Consider the following 24,502-nt stretch of genomic DNA (forward strand, 5'->3'; position numbering starts at 1 on the left):
GAAGCTGAAATTGACTATTTTTCACTATGTCCTGCTAGCACACTCTTTTTCTTTCAGCTTTACTTTTTAACAAAAAACCCCCAAAACAAACAGTTCGCCTCATCATCCTGCTGTGCTCTGGTAATTTTTCAGAAATCATCCCATATATAGCAGATTTATTAGTTCTGATGTTTGTTTGTTTTAAAAAAGACATCCCTAATATATGCTTGTGTCTGTCTGTTCAGGAAGACAAAACAAACGTTCAAGTAGGAGCTATGTCTGTCAAGAGAACACAGTACAATATGATCCACAAGTAGCTTCACAAACAGACATAGTCATTTCTGTAATTTATATCCCTATCCATTCCACTGTAAAGGATCTGACTGATTATGATGTGAAGGCGATGCTCACCTCTGACACCTGGTCCGTGCTGGGCCTTTTTGCAGGTGCACAGGGGCATATATTCATATCATTGTCAAAAATTACACCAATTTACCACCGGAATTCAGCATTAAGAGCATAGCTGCCTGTTAGAGCTGGAGTCTGCTGCAGTGCTCACCAAGCAGACACTCTCACAAGCATGTTGTAGACTTCTGCAGGACTGGGTTGTTCCGTGTGCAAGTGGCAGTGTGTCTGTGAAATGAAATTATTTGCTCATGATTTGATGTTTTATCCTACGCAGGGATTTTAACATAAATATAATTCAAGCATATGAGTCTGTAGAGATTCATTTGCTTTTGGAGCCAGCTTCAAGCAGCCTCTAAAATTCTACAGTCGATCTCCCTTTCCCCTCCTCAGCAAAGGTTGGCAGTAAAGCACCTGATGTTACTGTTGTTCACCCTTAAAAGACACGAAGAGGAAGAAGAAGAAGAACGCCCATTTTGCTTAGAGTGTCCGCATCGAAGAGTACAGAAATATCAACAGACAGAAGAGGACAAAGAGCTGCAATGGACGGGTAAATGTATTTATGTTGCAGCTGGTGCTTTTGGGTGTGCCCTCCACAGCTATGCGTGGGCCGTATTCAGAATAAAGCATTTCCCCTGCTCGGTTTGACACAGGCTAAATGTTAGCTCCCCTGCAAATCGTGAAGCTGTATAAAGCGAAGTGCACGACGTTAGCTAGCTAACGTCACGAAATGTATTACTGAAATGTCTTGATTGTGTGGGGAGCATTATTCAGCAGTATGTTTTATGTGTCTTTTTCTAACGTAATGGTAATGCCTCGTGTTAACAACCTAGTTAGATTAAGACACTTATGCGTTTCGACGTAATAATGCATTGTTTTGTGTGTAAAATAAAATTGAACGTTTGCTTGCTACATTAACAAAGCTGCCGGTAACAGTGGAATCAATGTAAGTGGTTTCATGGCATTGGCGACTATTACTGTCAGTTATTACAATTTTAATAAGCGATTAGTTAACCCGGCGTTAATGAATCATGTCAAAGCCGACATGACTTGACAGTTGGAGCTGCTCGCGCATTAACTGAAAGCAGGCTCCTTTGTCTGGAATAATGTATGCTACACTCACCTCTGTCGGGGTATTGTACATTAAGGGTTTAAAAATATATATATTATTATTTCACTGTGAGAGTGCGTCGCACAACAGTTTGTGCAGTTAACTATATGCAAAATAATGCAATAAATAAAGGCGGTTTTTTGGATTTAGGTTTGTTTTAAAACACTTTAGCATCAGTATCAGGTGCTCATACTGCTCGGACTGTACATTTGGAAAGAAAATGGATAAACGAAAGGTGTGTAAGAGGAACGTATATCAGTTTAGTAAATATGGCCATATTCAAAGCAGGCTGTAAAGTTGGTGGGTGTGTTGAAACAGAACAAATGTGATCTGTATTGTTTTTCTTCGAGTAGTAATATGATTTAAGGGAATATTGGCACCAAAACGACATATACTTTGTCATTTTTGTTACTCGCCTAGACGGTACAGTTTCTACTTAAAGCTCTGAAATAAGAAAATCAGTTGTTTTACAGACTGCATTGATAGTTGTATCTGTGCAGTCATCAGAGCTCCAAAGTATCGACAGTAATAAATGAACACAAGTTAAATTCTCTCCAGCAACATAATCATTTCCAATTTTACTAAGCAATACTTCAATTTTGGTTTTAATTATGAGAACCATTACATTGTTTCAGTGCTCACGAGATTTGCAGTTTATCCTTAATCTCTTTTCCCATTTGTTTTTGGCAGTGATGTTGCGGTTGGTGTGAAAGTAAGTTGTATTGCTGAGTTTTGGTTTTTTTTCCCTCTACTCTTAACAATTATGTATTCCCTGACTGTTTGACATGATCTTTTAGATTTTTCTTTGTATACCTTTCAGATTTTGTTGAACATAGAAATTTTAACTTTTTTTCTTTTTTTGCTTGTTTTACTAGAGAGGCTCAGATGAGCTCAACATGTACGGTAGCAGCCCCAACTCTATGACTGGTGAGTTCAGTTGTAGCTTGAATGGAACCCACAAGCACCTCCTTAAAAAGTGTTTTACGTGCATATGATACGTGACCTAAAAGATCAATTCAGTGCTAACGGTTCCCAATATTTCTTTTCTCTGTCAAGTCATGATTTCACATTACAAGTTCATAATAGTTCTGTTCTTACTTCTTTGTTACAGTGATCCTTGAAAATGTGTCAGTGAACAAGTATGCCCAATAACATGACCCAAACTGTGTGGTTTGATATGAAAAGCTATTGATCCTTAATGTTTGTCTATATGTGCATATTCAGCGAATGGCAGTGACAGTAAGAAACAACGCCTGGACGAATCACCTCCCTCCAGAGTCCTCCACATCAGAAAACTTCCCAATGAGGTGTCAGAGACTGAAGTCATCGCTCTGGGGCTGCCCTTTGGAAAGGTCACCAATATACTGATGCTAAAGGGGAAAAACCAGGTGAGCTACAGTGAAATATTCTCGTTTCGGCTAGTGCTAGGATGGAAAATAAAACATTCAACTTTTACACAGAATGGGAAATTAACTATTATGCACTGGGCCTAATGCAAGGAAAAAAGGCTATTTTCAGCCGCTCCCTTATTCCAAAGGTGTCACAACAGCAGTGGTGTGATTTGTCAGAATCCAAGAACTGAATACTGTAAATAGATGATTTTACATTGTAAACTGCAAAAGAAGATAATACTAGTTATCACTTTACCCCCAAAAGCAAATGTTGAAAGGACAAAACTTTCCTAGCGAGTACTCTTGTAACAGTTACGTTTCTCTATCAAAATATGCTAATATTTGCATGTGCATGTGCAATGACAATAAAGTTGAATTCTATTCTATTCTATTCAAATACAGCAAATTTAGAAAAAAAAGCTCTCACATTATTTTAGTCACGGAAAGCCATTACTAACATAAGGTGAGCAGAGTTTATTTCCCCCCCAAAAATTCATTCCTATATTGAATGAGCGTCTGGCCAGTTATGAATACAGGTGGACTTACTAGTTCATTAAATTCAGTGAGACTGTGTCTGTTCCCCGGGGGCTTTCATTGGTGTTATTGATGCTCTGTGAAATTAGCCATTTGTGTTAATTTTTTCCTGGATTTTTTGTCACCTCAACTGTAGCATTATCATTCTTCAAAAGTTGAACATGGTGTACCTTTCCAGGCTTTTCTTGAGTTGGGCACAGAGGAAGCTGCTGTAACTATGGTGAACTACTACACAGCTGTCACACCACAGGTCTGAAGTACAACCTTTTCTATAAGCATTAATGTTTTCCGCTGTTGCTTTAATTCTTAGTAACTAATATGTGGATTTGTATTGTATTCAGGTCAGAAATACTCCAGTCTTCATCCAGTATTCCAACCATAAGGAACTGAAAACAGACTCTGCTCTTAACCAGGTAGATGGATTTATTTATTTGTATTTGTACACTAAAGACTGTCCTTCACCCAGTCCTCGATGAATTAATCTTAAATCACCTTATATTGTTGTGTCTTTTCTCTTTCCATTCAGAGGGCCCAGGCAGTACTGCAGGCAGTGTCAGCAGTTCAGGATGGAAGCTCTCCGTCTTCTGACCCAGGAGTTTTGGACTTAACTCCACCCCCCAGCCCTGTCCTGCGAATTATCATTGACAACATGTTTTATCCTGTCACATTAGATGTTCTACAACAGGTAAAACATGAATACTAAATTTGGCATTATGTTTGGTATTCACAGTCTGGTATTTTCTGATGTTTGGACTACAGGTCAGAAAAAGAGCACAGAAATAAACTAAGGGTGCATATATCCGATATTTCGATCAGATATCCAGTACTGACCCCAAAACTGGATGGTAAAAATGGTAAATGGACTGGTTCTTATATAGCGCTTTTCTACTGAGCACTCAAAGCGCTTTACAAGATGTCATGACAATGGACTGATCTATAGTTTGAGTCCTTCCTTTCAATTCTGTGTTTGTGTGCTATCCAACAGCTAGCTGCAGAGCTAAGGTAGCATAAAGCTAACCTCAGTTATACAAAGCAGCAGCAGTTTGGATGCATTTCTCATTGCCAACAAAGTTTTCTTGCTCAACTGTAAACTGTGGTTAGAGTGACCTGACATGACTGAAAACATAGGATGACACAACTTTGCTTTTTCTCACTTTGTCTCCCTCGTTCACTTTCACTCCTATTATATTCTTTCGTAGAGGCATTACATCAGGTCCCAGAGTGAAGGACATTGGTTTGGTTTAACACTTCATGGGAAGCTTTTATTATGGTAACATAACATGATGTTGTCAACTCACTCATATTATTTGCCTCCAGATCTTTAGCAGTGCCACACTTCAAGTGTCTGTGAGAAGAAAAAGCATTAATTACTGTGACTGTAATTGGTAGCACTATGTAGGCAGGATAGCGACTTAATTTAAAACTGGTATCGCATCATACTCAGCATTGGCAGATGTCCGCAGCCAACGTATTGGATGTTATCTGGAAAAAAATGAATCGGTGCATCCCCACATTGATCATCATCCCCATAAGACTTTTCAAAAGCTGTTTTTGCTGACTAGTCATTTGTCTATATAGTTTGAAACTGTTATCATAACAAATCTAATTGGTGGGACACTGGTTTAGCTCACTGGGTTGAGCATGTGACCTATATATAGCCTTAATACAGAATCCTGGGTTTGATCTGCCTCGAGGCCATTTACTGTACATTTTGCACGTGGTTTTTCTCCCAGCTTTCGTCTCTTGTCTCCACTGTCCATCATTACAATTAAGGGGTAAAAAGACCTCAAAATACATTTAAAAAAAAGAAAAAATTGTGAACCTTACTCAGTTTAAGTTTGCTGCTCATGGTTTTATGGTGTTTGTTTTTTTTTTTTTCTTTTCTTTTCCTCTTCTCAGATCTTCAGTAAGTTTGGGACCGTAATGAAGATTATAACCTTCACCAAGAACAACCAATTCCAGGCTCTTCTGCAGTTCAGTGACCCCGTCAATGCACAGCAAGCTAAACTGGTGGGGCCACAAATACACAAACTGGAGCTAACACTCAGAATGCAGACTTACTTATTTCGAATTAGAATGGGAAGCAGATTCCAGGATTCTTGGTTCTGTGGAACCAGCTTCCAGTTTTAATTGAGGAGCCAGACATCCTCTCTACTTTTAAGATTAGGCTTAAAACTTTAATTTCGATAAAGCATATAGTAAGGGCTGGATCAGATAGCCCTGAATCCTTCCTAGTTACACTGCAATAGGTCTTTGCCTTCCCATTGTTGTAGAAGCGCAAATAAAGTATGCAGGCAGATGCATAAATGGCTGACAAAACCAGAAAAAACAATGCTTAATGTGTTGAGCCACTACATGCTGACAGAGTAGCAACAGTGTCTAACACTTTCTTTTCTCCAGGGTTATTAAAGTATATGTCTGTAGGCTTTAGATCTGTCTTTCTATCTGTCGCCATCTATGTACCAAAATACAGTTGTACAACATTGTCGTTGTTGTTATTGTTGTTGTTGTTGTTGTTATTAATAAAAATAATAATCTGGTACTGACCTCAAAATATGAGTTAGGAAGTGCTTTGCTCTATTGATTTCGTCTGACATCTTAAAAAAATTTCAGTATTTGATACCACAACATTGACTGCATGAACAGAATCAACTTTTGGAGACTATTGTACAAGCTTTTATTTCTCTTTTGTTCCTTTTACTTCAGTCTTTGGATGGACAGAACATCTATAACTCATGCTGTACTCTGCGGATAGACTTCAGTAAACTGGTCAACGTTAACGTCAAATACAACAATGATAAGAGTCGAGATTACACCAGGCCTGATCTTCCTACAGGAGATGGAGAGTCAACCAACAAGGATCATTCTTTACTGGGTAAATAGACCACCTCCTGAATCCATCTATCAAACATCAACTTATCTGTCCCTCCATTTATCCATAACCCTGTACTGTCACGTTCATAACTCCATTTTTTTGCTTTAGATGGAACACATCCACAAAGAAATTCTTTTGCCAGTCATGGGTCAATTTAAGGAAGTGAATTTGAAGCCAGTTTACCGACACATTATTACAGTTACACTGAATATGTCGTAATCCTTTCCGCTCTGTATTTGTTTGTGTATTTAAGAATAGAGAATAAAGAATGCAGTTAGTCATTATAATAATCAATCAATAAAGGCCAATAAATGCAAGTAAATAGATTGTTGGACCTACAGAGGGATGCATTTAAAATTAACTTTGAAAATTAAAGTGAATAAATGATCTGGCAGACATGTGTGGGTCCCTTCATGTGTATGCCTCCCCAGACAATTATGACCATCCAACTGGAAGCATAAAGTTCTCATTGGATTCTCCAGACCCTTTCAGATCGTTCACATGTGCTCATGATGAACCTGCTTTTTCTAATCTCTGAAAAACACAGTGCGCAAGTGGTTGACCTGCCAATTCTGGTATTCTGTGGCAAATGCCAGTCGGGCTCCACAGTGCCAGGCAGTGAGTCCAGGGCCCACTAGAGAACACTGGACCCTAAGCCACCCTTGTGAAGTCTGTTTCTCTTGTTTGGTCAGTTTGGAAATTTACACTACTGGTCTCCTGGAGGTCATTGTGTTGGGCAAGATTTCTGTCTCCCATCTGTGTCTTGGAATCTCCCGAGACTGTCCTGGGAGACATCGGACACTAAGAAACCTTCTGGCCGTGGCACGTATCGATGTGCCATACTGGAGGAGTTGGAATACCTGTCCAATCTCTGTAGGGGCTAGGTATCGCTGGTAGCGTCTCGCTACCAGTAGAGACACTGATAATAGCAAAATGCAAAACTAGTTAAAAAACATTAGAAAAGATAAAGAGGAAAACTTGTCAGTGGTCCCTACTTGTAAACCGTTCTTGTCACATTGTTGCCCCACTAGTGCACCTGTTGTTACTTTCATTAACACCAAAGCAGCTGTACCTGATTAGCCTTGCCCTTTGCTATTTACCTGACCAGATCAATATCCCATAAGTATAACTGACTTGGTGCTAGGGTCTGGTCTGGGGTGTTTAAAGTTTCTGGGTAATATTATGAGTTGTCCTCTTTAGCCTGATAAAGTCTAGCACGAAACCGTTACAAAGAAATATATTGCACAAGTCGTTGATGGTGCATGGGAGTCAGTTAGAAATGTGCAATACTTCATACTTTTGCAATTTATGCAGTATCAGACACAAAAGCAACTTTTCGTGTTATTGTCTTCATAAACTTGGTGTTCGTTTCTACTGCCCTTGTGCTCTTCCCTTTTACATTAATGTTATTCATTAATCACTCTGAATATATTCTGCAAAACAATCAACTTTAACACCTTGTTACTGTATTGTGTATTAGGAAGGGGCAAGTATTTGAATTGATCAACCAATCAAGAGTGTGACTTTCAAACAGACCCAGCTTTTTGCAGTGTAGTGCACATTAGTCATTTTGCTGTTTATACAGGATATTGAAAGCTTATTTTTCTCACAGGCTTCCTAAATATGCGTCTTCTGGGTCAGTACAGTAGGTGCACCGGGTCATCTCAACGAACTGCTTATGGTTGGGAAGCATAATGCTTGTTGCCAAATATAGTTGCGGCAAACGACACAAATTCTTACAAGCTTACATTACAAGATTACAAGTTTGTTGTAGTAGCTACAAATTAAACTGTAGACATAGAGAAGTATCTTCCATCTTTGAAGCAAAAGAGATCTTACTTGCATTTATTTCCATCAGGTTGTAGCTGTGGGTCAGTTTGTTACATTTTATTTGAGAAGCAAGTTTCTTTCTCTTAGACAAGTACACGTTATTCATAGCAAATGACACCATTTGTATACTGACTTTTGGATGTCCGTAACTTGTCTCTGGTCATTCTACTTGTACATAAATCATCTCTGTTCCTCTTTTTGTGAGGTGTCAGCTTACAGGTTGCTGGTGTATTGCAGCCGTGCTGTAATGCTGATATATCTTAGATCTCATTTAAGCACAGAGTTCTTTTTTTAATGTTAATTTTGTCTCTTCTAATCTGGTGACGATGCAGTATCTGACATGCACTATCTGAGTAGTTTTCGATAAATATTTACTTATTGACTGTAATAACTCATTAAATATAATACTGTTATTTAGGCCAGTATGGATTTTTGTGATATTTGTACTCTTTGGTGCTAGGTTAGCTAAGTGTTGTGTGGTATAAATCTAGCTGTTATTGTCTTGTAGGTACCCCATCTGGAGCACTAGCTTCCTACTCTAGTGGAGGAGGTTACTCATCTTCTCTCTCCCTCTCCCAGGGTGGAGGTACCTATACTTTTTTTTTTCTTATTTTTGTTTTTCCATTACTCTGCCTCTGTTACTGCTGCCCTGTCTCCTGTCATGTCCAGCTATGATTACTATAAAAGAATAGTGGTTACGAAATAGGTCGGTTGATTTTGGAACTAAATATATAAATGAGGCAAATAGTGGCCTTAAGAAACTGCTGTTTACCATCTTGTAAACACTTGGGTTCTTTGCAGTCCCCTGTATTATTATAGTTCATCACATAATAAATGTTTTTTCCCAATAATGTGCTGGCATTGATTAACCTGAACTATTTTTATGAGCTTTTTTAATCTTATTTTTAATATTTAAATATATGTATAGGTTGTGTTAAATTAGCTGAACTGTTTAAACTGTGCTTTTTCAGCTTAATTTAATAGCAATACTGACAGTTTCAGAGATTTAAAGATTGCTGCGTTTTGAAGTCTTGAAGAATTTCTCTTTGTAGATTAACTTGTTCTGTTCACCAAAACACTTAAATGGTTTAAATGCAGGTTGTATGTTATGGCTGTTGATTTTTGTAAAAAAAAAAAATATAGAAATAATATTCAGTCAGATGTGTGAAAACTTTGCTCATGGTTGTTTTTCTTCCCCATGTTTTAAAATGAGGGGTCTTTGTTGAGAGTGTAAATCTGTGTTGATTCAAATGGCCCTGTTAGTTGAATGCAGTGAGATTTGGGGGGGGGAAATGTTATGTGTGCTTCATTGTTGTCGACAGCTACACCTTCCCCCAGCTGTACAGTTACAGCTGTTACCTGTATCCACTAGCATATTTTTATTGGGTATGAAATAAAAGCAACTTGGAAAAAGCTTTAAAGGTTAATTAAAAAAACAAACAAACAACTCAATAATAACTTATATTATTTACTGTTGTTTTAACTGTTTAGCTGTTATCCATCCGCATATGTTCCCCATTTACAGATTACAGCAGCCTTGATCATTCTTTGCTGTATGAATGATGTTGACTTTTGAAGGTTATGGGGCTAACAGCTTTTCTACTGGAAGCCCTGCTTCTCTATGTGGTTTACCTCTATAGAGAAGAAGCAAAAATGTTAAATGGTATAGTGCAGGTAATGTTCACTTTGGTGACCGTTCCCTTTCATTTCTGTAGTGCCAACAAGTACTCCTTTTTTTTTTTTTTTTTAAAGTTGAGATAGCTAAAGTTAAATGGCAATTGTCATACCACCAATAACCTCAATCATGTCAGACCCTACCCTGAATTGGTTAGGTTGTCCATTTTGATTTCTTTTCATGTCTTTTTTTCTTTATCACATTTGAGGAATTGTTACATATTTCGCATTTCAGATCACAGTAGTTCTTTCATTTAGAATCTGTTAAACTGATTAAAAATAATAGCCCTGCCAATGCTTCATGCAGTTAGCTGACAATAAACAAGTGTGTTGGTGTTTCTAGTTTTTGTAGTTTAGTGTCTAATTCTGAGATGTGCCTTCTCTTGTGCTTTCCGAACAGGAGCCATCAGCCCTCTGAGTGCGGCAGCAGCGGCAGCAGCAGCTGCAGGTCGCGTTGCTCTATCAGGATCAGGAGTGTCAGGGGTCCTGTTGGCATCCAACCTAAATGAAGAGGTACACAAACCATGTGCATAATGTTAAAGTAATATTTTTAAGTTCTGTAAAATGCACTTATTTGAATTGTTGGATGCTGCTGAGGTTGGTAGTAGTGTAAATTCCTGTGTGGGCTGTGGTTGGATGTGTGCTATGTCTTTTGTGTGCTAAATTTTTCCCATATCTTCCTCCACTTAGCTAAAGTATAATACATCGTCTTGACCCCTAAGCTGTTTCAGGGTTTTCTTCACTTAGCACCAAAACTTTTTTCCCCAGTTAAATTGTCCAGTGTGGATTGGCCTTTAGTGTGGATTGGCCAATTTATCTTGTTTTCAAGAACTTTCTCAGATTCAGGAATGACTGTTAGGGAGTGGTGTGAGGGTGTGTGTGTCTGTATATGTGTGTTTTTGTGTCTATGTGAGAGAGAGATGAATCTCCAGATTGATTTTGTTCTCCAAGACCCATCACAAGTCCTAAATTTTACTGTCTTAAAATATTTTCAACTACTTCATGTTTGATCCCATTGTGTCTGTCAGATGGTGAGAGGTTTCTCTGTAATAAACACCTGCATACTTGTATATTTTTTATCATAGCATTCTATTTAGTCTTTCAAGTTTTTGTTAATTTTCTAAGTGTAAATGTGCAACTATTCTGTCATCTGTTTTTCCAGTATCTTCTGTACCTGTTATCTTTTTCTGTGTTCCATCTCTCTATCAAACTCCTTCTCTTTTCCTCTCTCTCTGTCTGTCTTTGTCCCTCTCTGTATTGAAATGGACTTCTTAGTAAAATAGTGGTTTCACACTTCTACCCTTAGTGCAGGAGCTGTATCCTGACCGTTTCATAAGAGCACACAGTTTTCTCTGGTGACCAATCCGCTTGAGAGCAGCAACTTCCACATACACTTGGGAGTCTGCTCAATACAGTCCATTTGTTAAGTAGTGTTTGGGTGTGGTGTGGCCATTCTTCATATTGTAAGTGTTGAACCCAAGTGATGTTTTTCAGTCACTTGCTCATTCTTTCTCAACTCTGTCATCAAATGTATGGATGGATTTTAGCTGTCTTAACACAGTAGACTTGAGTTTCCAGTTTTCATAGTAAAAGAAGTCCCAGACAATGAGCAAAACTTTAAAAAAAGCTTTCATCCATCTTGAACATTCTAAAATTTTTCGACTAATTTTGGTAGTAGTAAAATGTGACAAACTGACACCCTTGTTTTGGCAATGGCCTCTGTTAACACAGAGGATCTTGTTCCAGGGTTGGACTACTTATAGTGATGACACAAGGACTTATTTGAAATGTTAGATTTTTTTTTTTTAAATAGGATGAAATTTGTAAAATGAATACATGTTCTTTTATGAATAGCTTTTTAGATCGTCCTGGTTTTAAATTGCCGTACATGGGAATGCGCCGACCCAATGCCAGTCATGACTCTGAAAGCTATATTAGGTATCAGTGACAGCGGGCCAATGAGAAACCAGTGTGACCATTAATGACATCACAGTAGTGTCACACTGAGCTTAAATGACACAAATGCATTCTTTCATTGTAGTTTGCTTTTACAAACAATGATTCCGAATCTCCTCCTCAGAGGGATGGAAACAGCTTTGTATTTTAGTACTAGCGGACTATTGGATCGGTACTCCGTATTAGCAGGTATATTACAGGTGTTATTGCCTTGGATTGGTGCATCCCTAGTAATGTTTGAATGAATAATTTATTGCTTTGCATTTAAGTGGTCTAGCTCCATTGTTTGTATAAAGCTCCTCCACACTTGTCAGTTTGATCTGCCAGACATGGATGGTGGTTCTTGTGGTGCTCGATGCCTCCAGCCATCTGCTTCATGGTACTGTGTCCTTTTGGTTTGATGTGTCCTGCTGCTCACTCTTCCACTCACTCTTTGTTTTTTTGTTTATTATTCTACCTGCCTTCCATTGTTTTGTTTTGTTTTCTTCGCTGTTAAATGCATTCCGAAAGAAATGTTTGCATATGTGTGTAAACAAAACTGGACTGTGTGTTTGAAATCCAGCCAGCAATCAATCAGACTCCGTTGATATTCCACTGATGCTCTGTTTACTGACCTCTGCTTTGGTTTTTGTCCTCCTCTCCTCCTTTCTCCTTTCCCTGCCTCCTTTTTTCCCTCCTCTGCTCCCCCTTCACACATTTATTTTCTCTCCATGTGGCCATCCATTCTTTACTGCCGCACACTTCTCTTAACCAATCATCTACATTTGCCCTGAATTATTTTGCCTCCTTTCTCACTTTTTACTCTTCACTTTTCTCACTCTGATCTAAAACCAATTTGGTTTTGCCATTTTGACCCTCCTCCTCTCCGAAACTCCCACTCCCCCATGGCCTTCATCTTTGCTCCACCCCTCACCATCATGGAAACCACCACCCCTCGTCCAACGCTGGGCGGTCTGATTTCTACCTTCGTCTCTCCTCTTCCTCCTCCTCTGCTCCTCCTCTTCCTGTCCTCTGCTCTGCGGTCTCTCTCTCTAAAGATGGTCACGCCTCAAAGTCTCTTTACCCTCTTCGGTATGTTCAACCTCTACTATTCTATCTGTATATCTCTCTCTGTTAATCAAGTTTTGTTCACTTTCTTCAGTGATGTCGTGGACTTCTGTATCTTCCTGTATTTCCAAGCCTTTCTCTATTATATTGTGTACTCAAGAGTTCAAATATACTTCTGTCACCACATTAAAAGTGCAGTGAGTCTGACAGATTGTCCATTCGGTCAGCTTATCTCTAAACTCAAGACACCAAAACCACTTACATATATACCCTATAACGCATAACAACTCTGCCTGGTCCACAGTTGGTGTAGCAGGCCTTCAGTCAAAAGACAAGTTTCTGTTTGGTTTTTTGTTGTTGGTGTTTTCTTTTTACATGTACAATTGCAGAAAGACGAAAAAGCCAAACTGTCAACTGCATATATGTATCTAAAATACTGCACCATATTTTCTTCAACTTAAGAATTTTTTCAAGTCAATAGTCGGGTGTCTCTGTGAACACTGAGAGAGCTTTTAATTGTTCATACTGAGCATGGAAAAAATGTATGGTATATGGACAAAAGTATGGGGAATCTTAAAATTTAGGTGTGTTTTGACTCTTTGCCACAGGAGTATAAAATTATACATCTAGCCATGCAGTCTGCAATTTGTGGAAGAACTCATTGAATTGGAGCATGGTACAAAAATAAAATGGTGATGTTGCAATAATTCAAATCGTAAAAGTAAAGTAAAGGTACAGAGAGGGGTCACTAATGCTCTGCTGACCCAAACATCCTCTGCCATTAACATCAACACAAAAACTGTCCACCAGGAGCTTCACAGCATGGTTTTCCATGGCTGAGCAGCTTCTGTACGTGTAGCTGGCATTGACAAGGTTTCAGACTGAGCTTAACAGTTTATGATATATCTTTAGTTTTGCATGTTTCTCGTACCACAGCACACACAGACCAGTAAAAACAAGAGAAAATGTTTTTTTAATGTCCATGGCCATTTAGAATCACCAGTTAATCTAACATGCATGTCTTTGGACTGTGGGAGGAAGCAGGATTTTTTTTTAGTGGAAATCCATGCAGGTACAGGGAGAACAAGCCCCAGCCAGCCAGTGCTTGAACCAGTATTTGCATTAATCACCCTAATTTTTTTCTTCTTCTTATAATTTTAAAACTGTACCCTAAAAGTGCATTAGGAAAGGGATTATTTAATGACTAGGAACCTGTTTCAGTGTTGATATGAACACCTGACTATTGTTTTAGGACTAACCTTTAAATACATTGAACATCTGCCTGTGAAAATGTAATTCAACTGCTTCATTGTAAAAGTGAGTGCTGAAAGGTTTTACAGCCAGTAGAAGTAATAGAAGCGTTGTTAGAGCACCACAGCGACCACAAATGAGATAAAATTTGTTTTAGATGAAATGGCAAAATAAATATTTGTTCCACTCTCAAGTTTATTAGCAAAGACCACAGCAGAAAGTATTGCATCCCTGCAGATTTCTGCTGTCTTTCTCCTTGTGCCTTGGCTACCATGTGTCTTTTAGTGGTTTTTTATTTTTTCCTTCCTTACTGATAATCAGGTTGATCACGACAGTCCTGTGTACTCATTAAGACTCATTCTTGCGCTACTTTTCTTTCTATCCTTCTTTTCCTAGATTTTGTTTTAAACAAGTGCAGTCAGTTTGCAGTTGGATTTTGCAGCCAATCAATCCTCTAAATAAGTTGTGTCACAAAGGTCACATTGGACTGTCGAGTAGCACGAGAGTTTCTTGCCTTTACACTCATATAAACTAGTTTTTAGTTTTTGCAACTCCAAGATGTCCACGGTTCAAAATATCTCCATTCAAAATCACTGAAAAGATATCAGTCGTTCTGAGTTCTAACTAAGTCATGTTCCTGACTTAGTTTACTCTATATTTGTTTAATGACGTGTATTTTTGACCATGTCCGTGTCTAGTTTTCCATTTTGAATTGCATTATTAGGCTGGATTTGTGAGTCCTGCATACACTGCTCAATAATCAATCAGGTGTCATTGCTAAAGCTCAACCACGATTTTCTCATTGGTTCACAGTCATGATATAAAACTACTCAGGTTCACAGAGGCATTTTATTGACTTTAAAGTTGAAGTCAAATGGGAAGATTCCATCTTTTTCATTTGTCTTTCTAGCACTAACTTTATTCCTTCCATCCTTCACACTTCTCCTTTTTTTATCTTCGTCGGCTCCATCTCTCCTGCTCTATCTGTCTTCTTTCTCTTCTCCCCTGCTCTCTTTCTCTCCTATCGATCTCCCTCTCTCGCTCGCGCTCGTTCTCTCTCGCTCTTTCTTTCTGTACCTTCAGGGGTCTATGGTGATGTGCAAAGGGTAAAGATACTCTACAACAAAAAGGACAGCGCTCTGATTCAGCTGTCAGATGGCAACCAGGCTCAACTTGGTAAGTTTGAGATCATTTAAGGCATGATGCTTGTATTTTTACAATCACTGTTTCAGGCTTAATGTGAAAACTTGCCAGTTCCACTGGTTGACATATTTTGAAGAACTCTTTAGGAAAAATGTATTTATTTATTATTTCACTGAAAAAAATGTTCTGTTAAAGATTCTCATTGATATGAAGAAAATGAAATGTGCTTTTGTTTTTGTAGCGCTTGAGATTTGCATGTACAAAGTCACTCGAGTAGTGATTTTGATGATTACAGTACAGTAATCATCAAAATCACTGCATCAGAAAATTTCATATTCTCAACATTTGCCAGATTTCAAGTTTTTTTTTTTCTCTTGGTTTGCATTTCTCACCTGTAGCCATGAGTCACCTGAATGGTCAGAAGGTGTTTGGTAAAGTGATGAGAGTGACACTGTCCAAACACCAGACTGTGGCTTTGCCCAGAGAAGGACTGGATGACCAACTATTAACTAAAGGTAAGATGATCCTGGAAGGCAACAAGGCAGTATCTTTCATGTTGCTTGTTGTGTATCAAAGGATTAACCCAGCCACGGGAGGCCACAGTATAATGGCTTGTCCAAAATAGTAGCACTTTTTCCTGTAATCATCATTAAAACCTTTACTGGAAACAGCTGGTACTTACCTTCATCAAACCACCTGTTTAACAAACTCTGATGTGAAGAAAAGCAAACTTTGCAGCTGCTCGCATCCACTGCCACTTTTTACACAGTGAAAAATCTGCAGTAAAGCTACAAAGGTTGTACTGAAATATACAGAAGTTAAAATGAAACATGCAGATGAACTGTTAATGTAATCCAATTTGGTGTTTAAATTAGACAACTGGCTGAAGGCTGGAGACAGCCATTCTGTTTTAATTTTTTAACAGTGTACAAACTTAAAACACTACAATTTCTAAAACTTTTGTTTTTGCACCTTTGAATATTTATTATTGCTCATTAATGAGACAAAAGTATTTCTTATCCAATTTATCGATGGAATAATCAATGAAATACTTGATTACTAAAATAAGTGATAACTGCAGCCTTACTCCAAAGCTGGTGTCAAGCCCTGCATCAAGAATAGCTGCTCCCTACAGGTGTCGCCACTGCAGCCCAACGCTCTGTGTGTTTTCCTTCACTACACTCCAACAAATCCTGTATGGAAATCTCGTTATTTATGATCCACATGTTTGACTTTACCAAAATTTGTGTGGCATACCAAAAAGATGATTGTGTGTCAAAGGAGAGACTTGACTTAAAAAAAAAAAGTTTGCTCACTTTGCCCCTTTGGATGTTACACTTCTATCGCCAACTTCATTATTTTAAATAAAGAACATTGAAACAACTGTTATTTGATGAAAAACAGCTGTGGCCTGATCTAGTTACATAAGTGCATAAAACAATATGTAATAAAGGTAATTTAAGATGCTAGAAAGTTTTTTCTCTGTCTTAATGGCAGCGCTGTCCTGCTTGGGAGAACCAGATGCCATATTCAAAGATTGTTCACCTAGTCCAGGGGTCAGCAACCTTTAACACCGAAAGAGCCATTTCCACGCTAAAGAAAACACTGGGAGCCGCAAATACTTTTTGACATCTAAAATAAAGATAACACTGTATATACTGTTTTTACCTTTATGCTTTGTGTGAACAACTAAGGTATGTTGCTTATGAAATCCTTTAAGTGCTACAGAGAAAATTACATTTTATTTATGCAATTAACACATTTTGAACTCTTAAAGAAATATAACAAAAGGAAAGACACCCAGCTGAACTAAAATGATCCATGTAGCAAACAAAAACTGTTATATCGCCTTTGGGCTTTTGGAGCTTTTGGAGCTTTGACCTGACTTTTAAAAAATAATTGTAAAAAAGCACTATGCTGCTGAAAAATGAAAAATAGATATTTGTTAAATTCTGCCTAAATATGTATTTTACCTGGTTAATGTGTGTGGCGGGGCGTGGTCTGCAGCGCCGCTGCAGGGCAGGCGACGCACCTGAGCGGTACCCGCATAGATAGCACAGATGGGTGCTATCTATGCTGTTGTGTTATTATGTGTCGGGCTGTGAGCTGAAAAGCTACAGCCGGCTGTATGCGTACAGCAACCGTGTGTGAAAAGTGGTCAATAAAGAGATGCTGAAAAGCATGTTCATGGAAACATCGTCGGGTCTGCCGTGGTATGTTTACAATGGGACTTTCATCTTTACGCAGGACTGTAAGCTGTCGTCTGTGAGGCGTGAGCGGTGTTTGTTTTTAACATAGTTCACGGTGGAGAACAGCTGCTGACATAATGTGGATCCGAAGATCCATAATTGGCCTACCTGGGGTTGAAAGTCTCGATAAATGCACGGCGTTTCGGCGGGTACACCGGCTTCCACGAGTGTGACGCTTATTTTGGGCAATGAAAAAATAATAGAATATAATTTTATTTTTATATTTCAATATCACAGTAATCTTCCAATTTAGAACTACAAGTTAAAAAAGAACTAACATAAATAAATCACACTTCAGCTAAATACTTCTAATTTATTTTCCCAAACCACGCGGAGCCGCAGTATAAGGACTAAAGAGCCGCATGCGGCTCCGGAGCCGCAGGTTGCCAACCCCTGACCTAGTCCATGAGTCTAAAAATGTTTGTAGTTTCTAGATTTGGTTATTGAATTATTAGCAAAACTTTTTAGCAGGTGTTTTTGTCAAGATGTGGATATTTTGTTTTCAATACACAGATTTTTCTGGCTCACCACTCCATCGCTTTAAGAAGCCAGGATCGAAAAACTTCCAGAACATCTTTCCACCCTCAGCAACGCTTCACCTCTCCAACATTCGGTAAAATAGCCACGGACACATTGTATTATTTACACTGAACAAAAATATAAACGCAACACTTTTGTTTTTGCTCCCATTCCCCATGGGATGGACGTAGAGACCTAAAATTCATTCCAGATACACAATATAACCATCCCTCCCAAACAGTGGTCACAAATCAGTCCAAATGTGTGGTAGTGGGCACATCTGCTATATTGAAATAATCCATCCCACCTCACAGGTGTGCCACATCAGGATGCTGATCTGACATCATGAGTAGTGCACAGGTGTACCTCAGACTGCCCACAACAAAAGGCCACCCTGGAATGTGCAGTTTTGTCTCACAGCAAAATGCCACAGATGCCACAAGCAATGAGGGAGCGTGCAATTGGCATGCTGACAGCAGGAATGTCAACCAGATCTGTCGCCCGTGCATTGAATGTTCATTTCTCAACCATAAGCCGTCTCCACAGGCGTTTCAGAGAATATGGCAGCACATCCAACCGGCCTCACAACCGCAGACCTCGTGTAACCACACCAGCCCAGGACCTCCACATCCAGCAGGTTCACCTCCAAGATCGTCTGAGACCAGCCACCCAGACAGCTGCTGGAACAATTGGTTTGCACAACCAAACAATTTCTGCACAAACTGTCAGAAACCGTCTCAGGGACGCTCAACTGCATGCCCGTCGTCCTCATCGGGGTCTTGACCTGACTCCAGCTCGTCGCCGTAACAGACTTGTGTGGGCAAATGCTCACATTCGATGGCGTCTGGCACGTTGGAGAGGTGTGCGCTTCACGGATGAATCATGGTTCACATTGTTCAGGGCAGATGGCAGCTGAGAATGTCCCAGTTCTTGCATGGCCAGCATACTCACCGGACATGTCACCCATTGAGCATGTTCGGGATGTGCTTGACCGGCGTATACGACAGCGTGTACCAGTTCCCACGAATATCCAACAACCTCGCACAGCCATTGAAGTGGAGTGGACCAACATTCCACAGGCCACAATTGACAATCTGATAGACTCCATGCGACGATGTGTTGCACTGCATGAGGCAAATGGTGGTCACACCAGATACTGACCGGTTCTGGGTCCCCAGACCCCCAATAGTGCAAAAAACTGCACATTCCAGGGTGGCCTTTTGTTGTGGGCAGTCTGAGGTACACCTGTGCACTACTCATGATGTCAGATCAGCATCCTGATGTGGCACACCTGTGAGGTGGGATGGATTATCTCAATATAGCAGATGTGCCCACTACCACACATTTGGACTGATTTGTGACCACTGTTTGGGAGGGATGGTTATATTGTGTATCTGGAATGAATTTTAGGTCTCTACGTCCATCCCATGGGGAATGGGAGCAGTAACAAAGGTGTTGCATTTATATTTTTGTTCAGTGTATAATTCTTTGCTTCAAGGTTATAACAGTTGCTGTTTTCCTGTTTAGTGATGGGGTAGGAGAGGATGACCTGCGTCTTCTGTTCTCCAACAGTGGAGGGACTGTGAAGGCCTTCAAGTTTTTCCAGTAAGTAACCTTTTCAGGATGAAGTTATTTAAGACACTATAAGTGGTATTCGTTCTACTTTAAGTTAAAAGCAGTAAACTTTGAAACACTTTAGATAAGTAGCATGCAATTCACTGGGGTAACTTACAAAAGAACACTAGAACCACAAGGGGATCATTTTGACCCTTTGGAATTTTTTAAATTATGTAACTGTGGTCAAATTAAAACACTATCATTTCATATTCCCAAACCATTCCTATAATGGGTTTTTTCATCAAATGGGACATCATTTTGTTCCCATAGAAATTAATGAATAACAAGAACAGAACATGTTGGGTTGCCTAGTAACACATATTGTTTACACACATTTTGATGTGCATATTGCTATGACATGAGGCAGAGCTAGCTGGATGTGATGGATTGATAAAAGATGAATAGTTACTCCGGGATTGAAAGGTCGTGGGTGGGATGCTAAGTCGTGTCAGAGCGCGTTAAAGAAGGTGGAGTGTGTGAGAGAACACATGGAGAACCTGGTGGCTGTACAGAGCAGTGAAATCCAGAGCTCAGCAGCCTGAGCTCCAACTGTTTATTGATTGATTTATTAAAACATTCTAATATATATTTGAACATTGCAGCCTGTAATGAAATAATCAAATTATCAAATTCTGGCAGTTGTAATGTTAAAGAAGAAGTGAACATGAGTGAACATGTTTTTCTTGCTCCCTGTGACATTCAACTTTTCTTTGTTTCCCGATTAAGAGACCGTAAGATGGCTTTGATCCAGATGTCATCAGTTGAGGAAGGGATCCAAGCCCTGATGGATCTTCACAACTACGACATGGGAGGAAATCACCATCTGAAAGTCTCCTTTTCAAAGTCTACCATCTAATCCAAATCCTTGTCACATTCAGATCTGTGACAAGCCAACAAGTCACTGTCAGTGGTCCCCTTTTTGAAAATTTCCTTGGAATAGTTTTCAGTGAAAAAAATGAGAAAATCAGAATTTCACTACAATATATTTTCTCAACCAGTAGAAGCAGTGCTTACCTCAGTCTCAGCCCAGAGGCAGTTCTGCTTTGATCCGTACAACATGTTAAAGAGCAACTAAACACCAGCTGAATGTGTTATCTTTGTTTACCAGGGTTACAGGTGAAAAAGACTTCAAATCTAACCTGGTGTTGAGATCCTCTTTAGAGCAGTACAGACTGGTAGTTTTCATTTAAAGTGCGGTCTGTGGTTTATTTCGTGTTGAACTGTCTGTCAGAGTTGACCTCTCCCTGAATTTATCTTTGAAGTCTGAGTCACTTCTCTATGTATTCCTTTCTGAACCACCTACTCTTTCAGCAGATACCAGTTTAAACATCAGGCTGGCATTGTTCTGAAAGCCATTTACATCGTCTCTGCTCCTCTTTGGTTGTCTGTTATTTTAAGATGTTTTCTGGACTGTTCCGCTTCTTCAAATCTCATGTAGTTCATTGCCAAAGTATGACATGTTCAAGGGAAAAAGAAATCTAGCAGTGGGCATACAGGAGTCGAAAGAAATGTAAATATGACCAGTATTACATTAGAAGCACTCGTTACTTAGAGGGGGTTTCTTTACCTACACCCAGTCATTTTAAAATGTAGTTTAAACACCAAGTGTAACAACAGTTTTTAACACTTAATGCACAAGAGTCATTGTGTCAGAATTTCACCATTTCTGTTTTTTTTCCTTCACTTGCATACTTTCTTGCTGGTTATCCTGTCTCTGAACAATCATTTTGGAAATTGTTTCTACATTTAAAGAACATTAGAAAGTCTATTGTACCTTTTTTCTATATGATTTTAAAAAGATTTGTAGGAATGATAGTCATCGTTTGAAGTGAATTATGCTTGTTTCGGACATGTATGTCCCTGAAATGTCCTTCACAGCACAACATAGAATGTATCGACTCATTGTAATCATATTAAGGATACAAAGGTGATGCCATCTGTTTCCTGTTTAAATCCCATCTTAGTCATTGGAAAAGCAGCCGTAAGTGGATGCACACACTCACATGCACAGGATTCTTGCTAATGCTATCTGTTTAAACAAGGGTTCAACATGTCATTTTGGTCTCTTGATATTAGGATAACCCATCGGGACCTAAGTACATGTGCCTTTAGTTTGATTTTACTGTTGTGTTTTTAAACAACATGTGTATTGGTAATGATTGCCAATCTTTTGTTGTAAACCTATGTTTGGAAAAAATGTCTTGTTAATTTTAAAAAGAAGCAAACCTTGTCTTTCAGTTCTCTTTGACAGTCCGTGGTTATTTATCAAAGTGAGACGCACAAAACTTGTCACTGTTTCAGCTGAGGTCGCCTCATAAGTTGGTTTTATTTCTCTCACCTCTCGATCTTGTTTCCAGCTGCAGAGTTTATTTTTAGACCGTTTTTAGATGATTCTTGTAAATTTTCTACCTGAGTTCAGTTTCTTTTGTGATAAGATTCAGATTAGCACAAATTAAACACGTCTTTTCTACCAACCAGCTCAAGTAAAATTGTGTTTGTGTATGTCTGGGTAGTTTCAGGCCTCTGCTCTCATCTGTACCTTATCTATAATAAACGTCTCTCACTCTGTTCACTTCTCTCTGCTCTCACTTCTTTCTCTCAGCTTTTCCCTCTTTTGGCTATTCTCTTCTTACCACACTTGCAGAGAAAAAACGCTGCACCTCCAAGGAACATCATTTGTTCTGCCTACAGTCTCATTTAAAATAGAAAACAAAATTATTTTTAATATGAAGACACCTCCAGCAGAACAAGGCTCAGAGCTTTACCTCTGTTGTGTTTATAGCCTTTTGGTGCTTGGATTAATCAGAAATAACGCAACCTGCTGTGAGGTACAGACCATCCAAGAAATTTCTGCTTTAAATGGGTGAAATTCCACCGGAGTCCCTTGGCATTCTGACTCTCAAATAATTGTCTTCAATTGTATTTCCATTTAGTATTATCTCATGAATATTTGTTTCCATACATGGAGTAGCTGTGACTCAGGAGCTAGAGCAGGTTCTGAAGTATCTTTGAGCATGATACTGAGCCCCCAGTTGTTCCTGCTTTGTGTGTGTGTGAGAGAGAGAAGTGATGTACACCTTAGAGTAGTAGTGTAGTGACTGTTGAGTGCACAGTATGGGTAGAAAAGTGCAATATTGGTACCAGTTCATTTAAACATGAATAGTCGAGAACCATCAGGCTACTTTTTGGTCTTCTGGTTTGGGAAACAAGTGGTTAATAGTGATGTGTCACTATTAACAGCTTTGTAGTGAATCAGAAGAGCAAACTCCCACCAGTGAGAGCCGGCTCTCCAATTCTTTTTTATGAGGTTTGTTGTGTTGGCAGCAGGGGCGTTTTAGCCCATTTTTGGGGGTGCCCAAAATGAATCAAAGCACCCCCGAAGATTTCTTACTTTTTTGACAATATTTGGTACAGGATATTGTCTTTTGTGTGTGTGTGTGTGTGTGTGTGTGTGTGTGATACACTGCAAAAAATATAGAAAGCATACAGTACTTGGTTGAGATGTAATATTTTAACAACAAAAGTATAGATACCCCTCTCCCAAAATGGTTTGTTCCAGCTCGCCTCGCCCCTACTCTGGCTCTGGTGCCCTTTGTGCCAGACCGATAGTCGCTGAGATGCAGCGGAGCGGAGGTGTACGTGCCTGCCTTAAAACAGGACATATTAGCTGCATTTAACCTTCAGTTACTCTTTATATAGTTAGGTAGGAGTCAGACCATGTTTCTTTTTAGCTGAAAAATATTACACCCGGTAACCTGCAGTGTTGAAAACGTGTTTTCCGACGATGTTAGCTACCCTACAATTCGTCCTGCTCTGTAGTAAAATAAGCGACATTTGACCGTCCTGTTGCTCCCATTGAAATGTATACAGCCTATTAAAACTTAAAAGTGTCTGTTGCCTGCTGTTGTTACCACTGTCCTGTCTGAAAAGGAATGAGAGATGCCGGTTATTCTGTCATATGTGCCGATATTAAACCCAAGGTACTTACCAGCTAACTGACTGCATTCCCATTAGCCTTATAACTCCTGTTGTGTGTGTGTGTTCAGAGAGACAGCCAGGTTCATAATGGATATGAGGAAGTTTTTTCATTCAGTTAAAAGTGTAAGATCAAATTATCCGTCAATAAAGGATAATGTTGGATCAGTGTTTCAGTATTTATATCTTTTATTAGATGTTCTTGTGTTTGGTTATTTGCCTGTTGGTTGAAAGTACACTGAGAGGGGACTTTTATATTAGTGATTTCAATAGTATTTTTTTCATATTAATTTAACTTTTTTCATCTAATACAATCTATTTGTGTATGATTGTCAGTCCAAAGAGGGAGAGGGGAAAGTACAAGGTCAGGAAGAATCAGGTAAGAAAACAGACAGGGAATAGTGACGGGCAAAACAGAAACTGTTAAACTGCTTGAGAGAGTTGACCACCAAACAGTGCTAGATTTGCCAACCTCAAGGTGAGCTAAATAAAAGAAAAAATCTGCAGAGCCATATTAGTAGTATCTGCAGTAAAGATCTTTTCATACATTGTACCATAGGCACAGTTGTCTCCATTTTTATAATTTTTTTAAAATTAATATTTTGTACATTTCAAGGACTCTTCTATTTTTGGAGTGTGTTTTTTTATGTATCTGTATTATATTATATATACACTTTAAAAGTGAATCTCTGTCCAAAAAAATGCACTCAGTTTACTTTTTACTCACTGTGAGCATCATTCATTATTCTCCCCCAGTAATTAAGGTTAGGATATGTTTTTTTTTTATTCTAATCCATTCTTCTTTTGCAGCATTTAAATAACCTTTGTCAGATTGGATGGTTTTGATACATACTTTTAAAAAAACTGTTGCTTTTCTTTCGCAAATGTGGGGATTAGAAATTTTTTTTCAGTGAAAACAGAATAAAGATCTACCACAAAGCAAGAA

At 38.9% G+C, this 24,502-nt stretch overlaps 1 protein-coding gene across 2 annotated transcripts; it reads left to right on the top strand.

Annotated features, from left to right (window-relative positions):
• Positions 1-832: 832 nt before the first annotated feature.
• On the top strand, positions 833-22,153 carry LOC146554198 (polypyrimidine tract-binding protein 2-like). 2 transcript variants are annotated; one of them, XM_085253648.1, is made up of 17 exons: positions 849-934; positions 2,186-2,207; positions 2,371-2,422; positions 2,720-2,883; positions 3,599-3,670; positions 3,762-3,833; positions 3,947-4,105; positions 5,320-5,430; positions 6,127-6,295; positions 8,634-8,711; positions 10,200-10,312; positions 12,793-12,826; positions 15,137-15,229; positions 15,595-15,711; positions 17,959-18,058; positions 19,492-19,569; positions 20,308-22,153. In XM_085253648.1, exons 1-17 carry the CDS (start codon positions 927-929, stop codon positions 20,435-20,437), a joined length of 1,572 nt encoding a protein of 523 aa, XP_085109774.1. In that variant the 5' UTR covers positions 849-926; the 3' UTR covers positions 20,438-22,153. The 2 variants fall into 2 exon arrangements, with proteins under 2 accessions (XP_085109773.1, XP_085109774.1); XM_085253647.1 differs by lacking the exon at positions 8,634-8,711 and having other exon boundaries at positions 833-934.
• The last annotated feature ends 2,349 nt before the right edge of the window (positions 22,154-24,502 follow it).

Source organism: Mchenga conophoros, linkage group LG18, assembly GCF_057382185.1.
Source record: "Mchenga conophoros isolate Kocher_MC1m ecotype Shallow Benthic linkage group LG18, M_conophoros_male_GT1.1, whole genome shotgun sequence".
Classification (NCBI taxonomy): Eukaryota; Metazoa; Chordata; class Actinopteri; order Cichliformes; family Cichlidae; genus Mchenga; species Mchenga conophoros.

Coding starts and splice junctions, on each gene's coding strand:
- LOC146554198 (XM_085253648.1), top strand. Junction 12,827..15,136: donor AAGTCTCTTTACCCTCTTCG/GTATGTTCAACC, acceptor CTGTACCTTCAG/GGGTCTATGGTGATGTGCAA. Junction 19,570..20,307: donor AAGGCCTTCAAGTTTTTCCA/GTAAGTAACCTT, acceptor TTCCCGATTAAG/AGACCGTAAGATGGCTTTGA.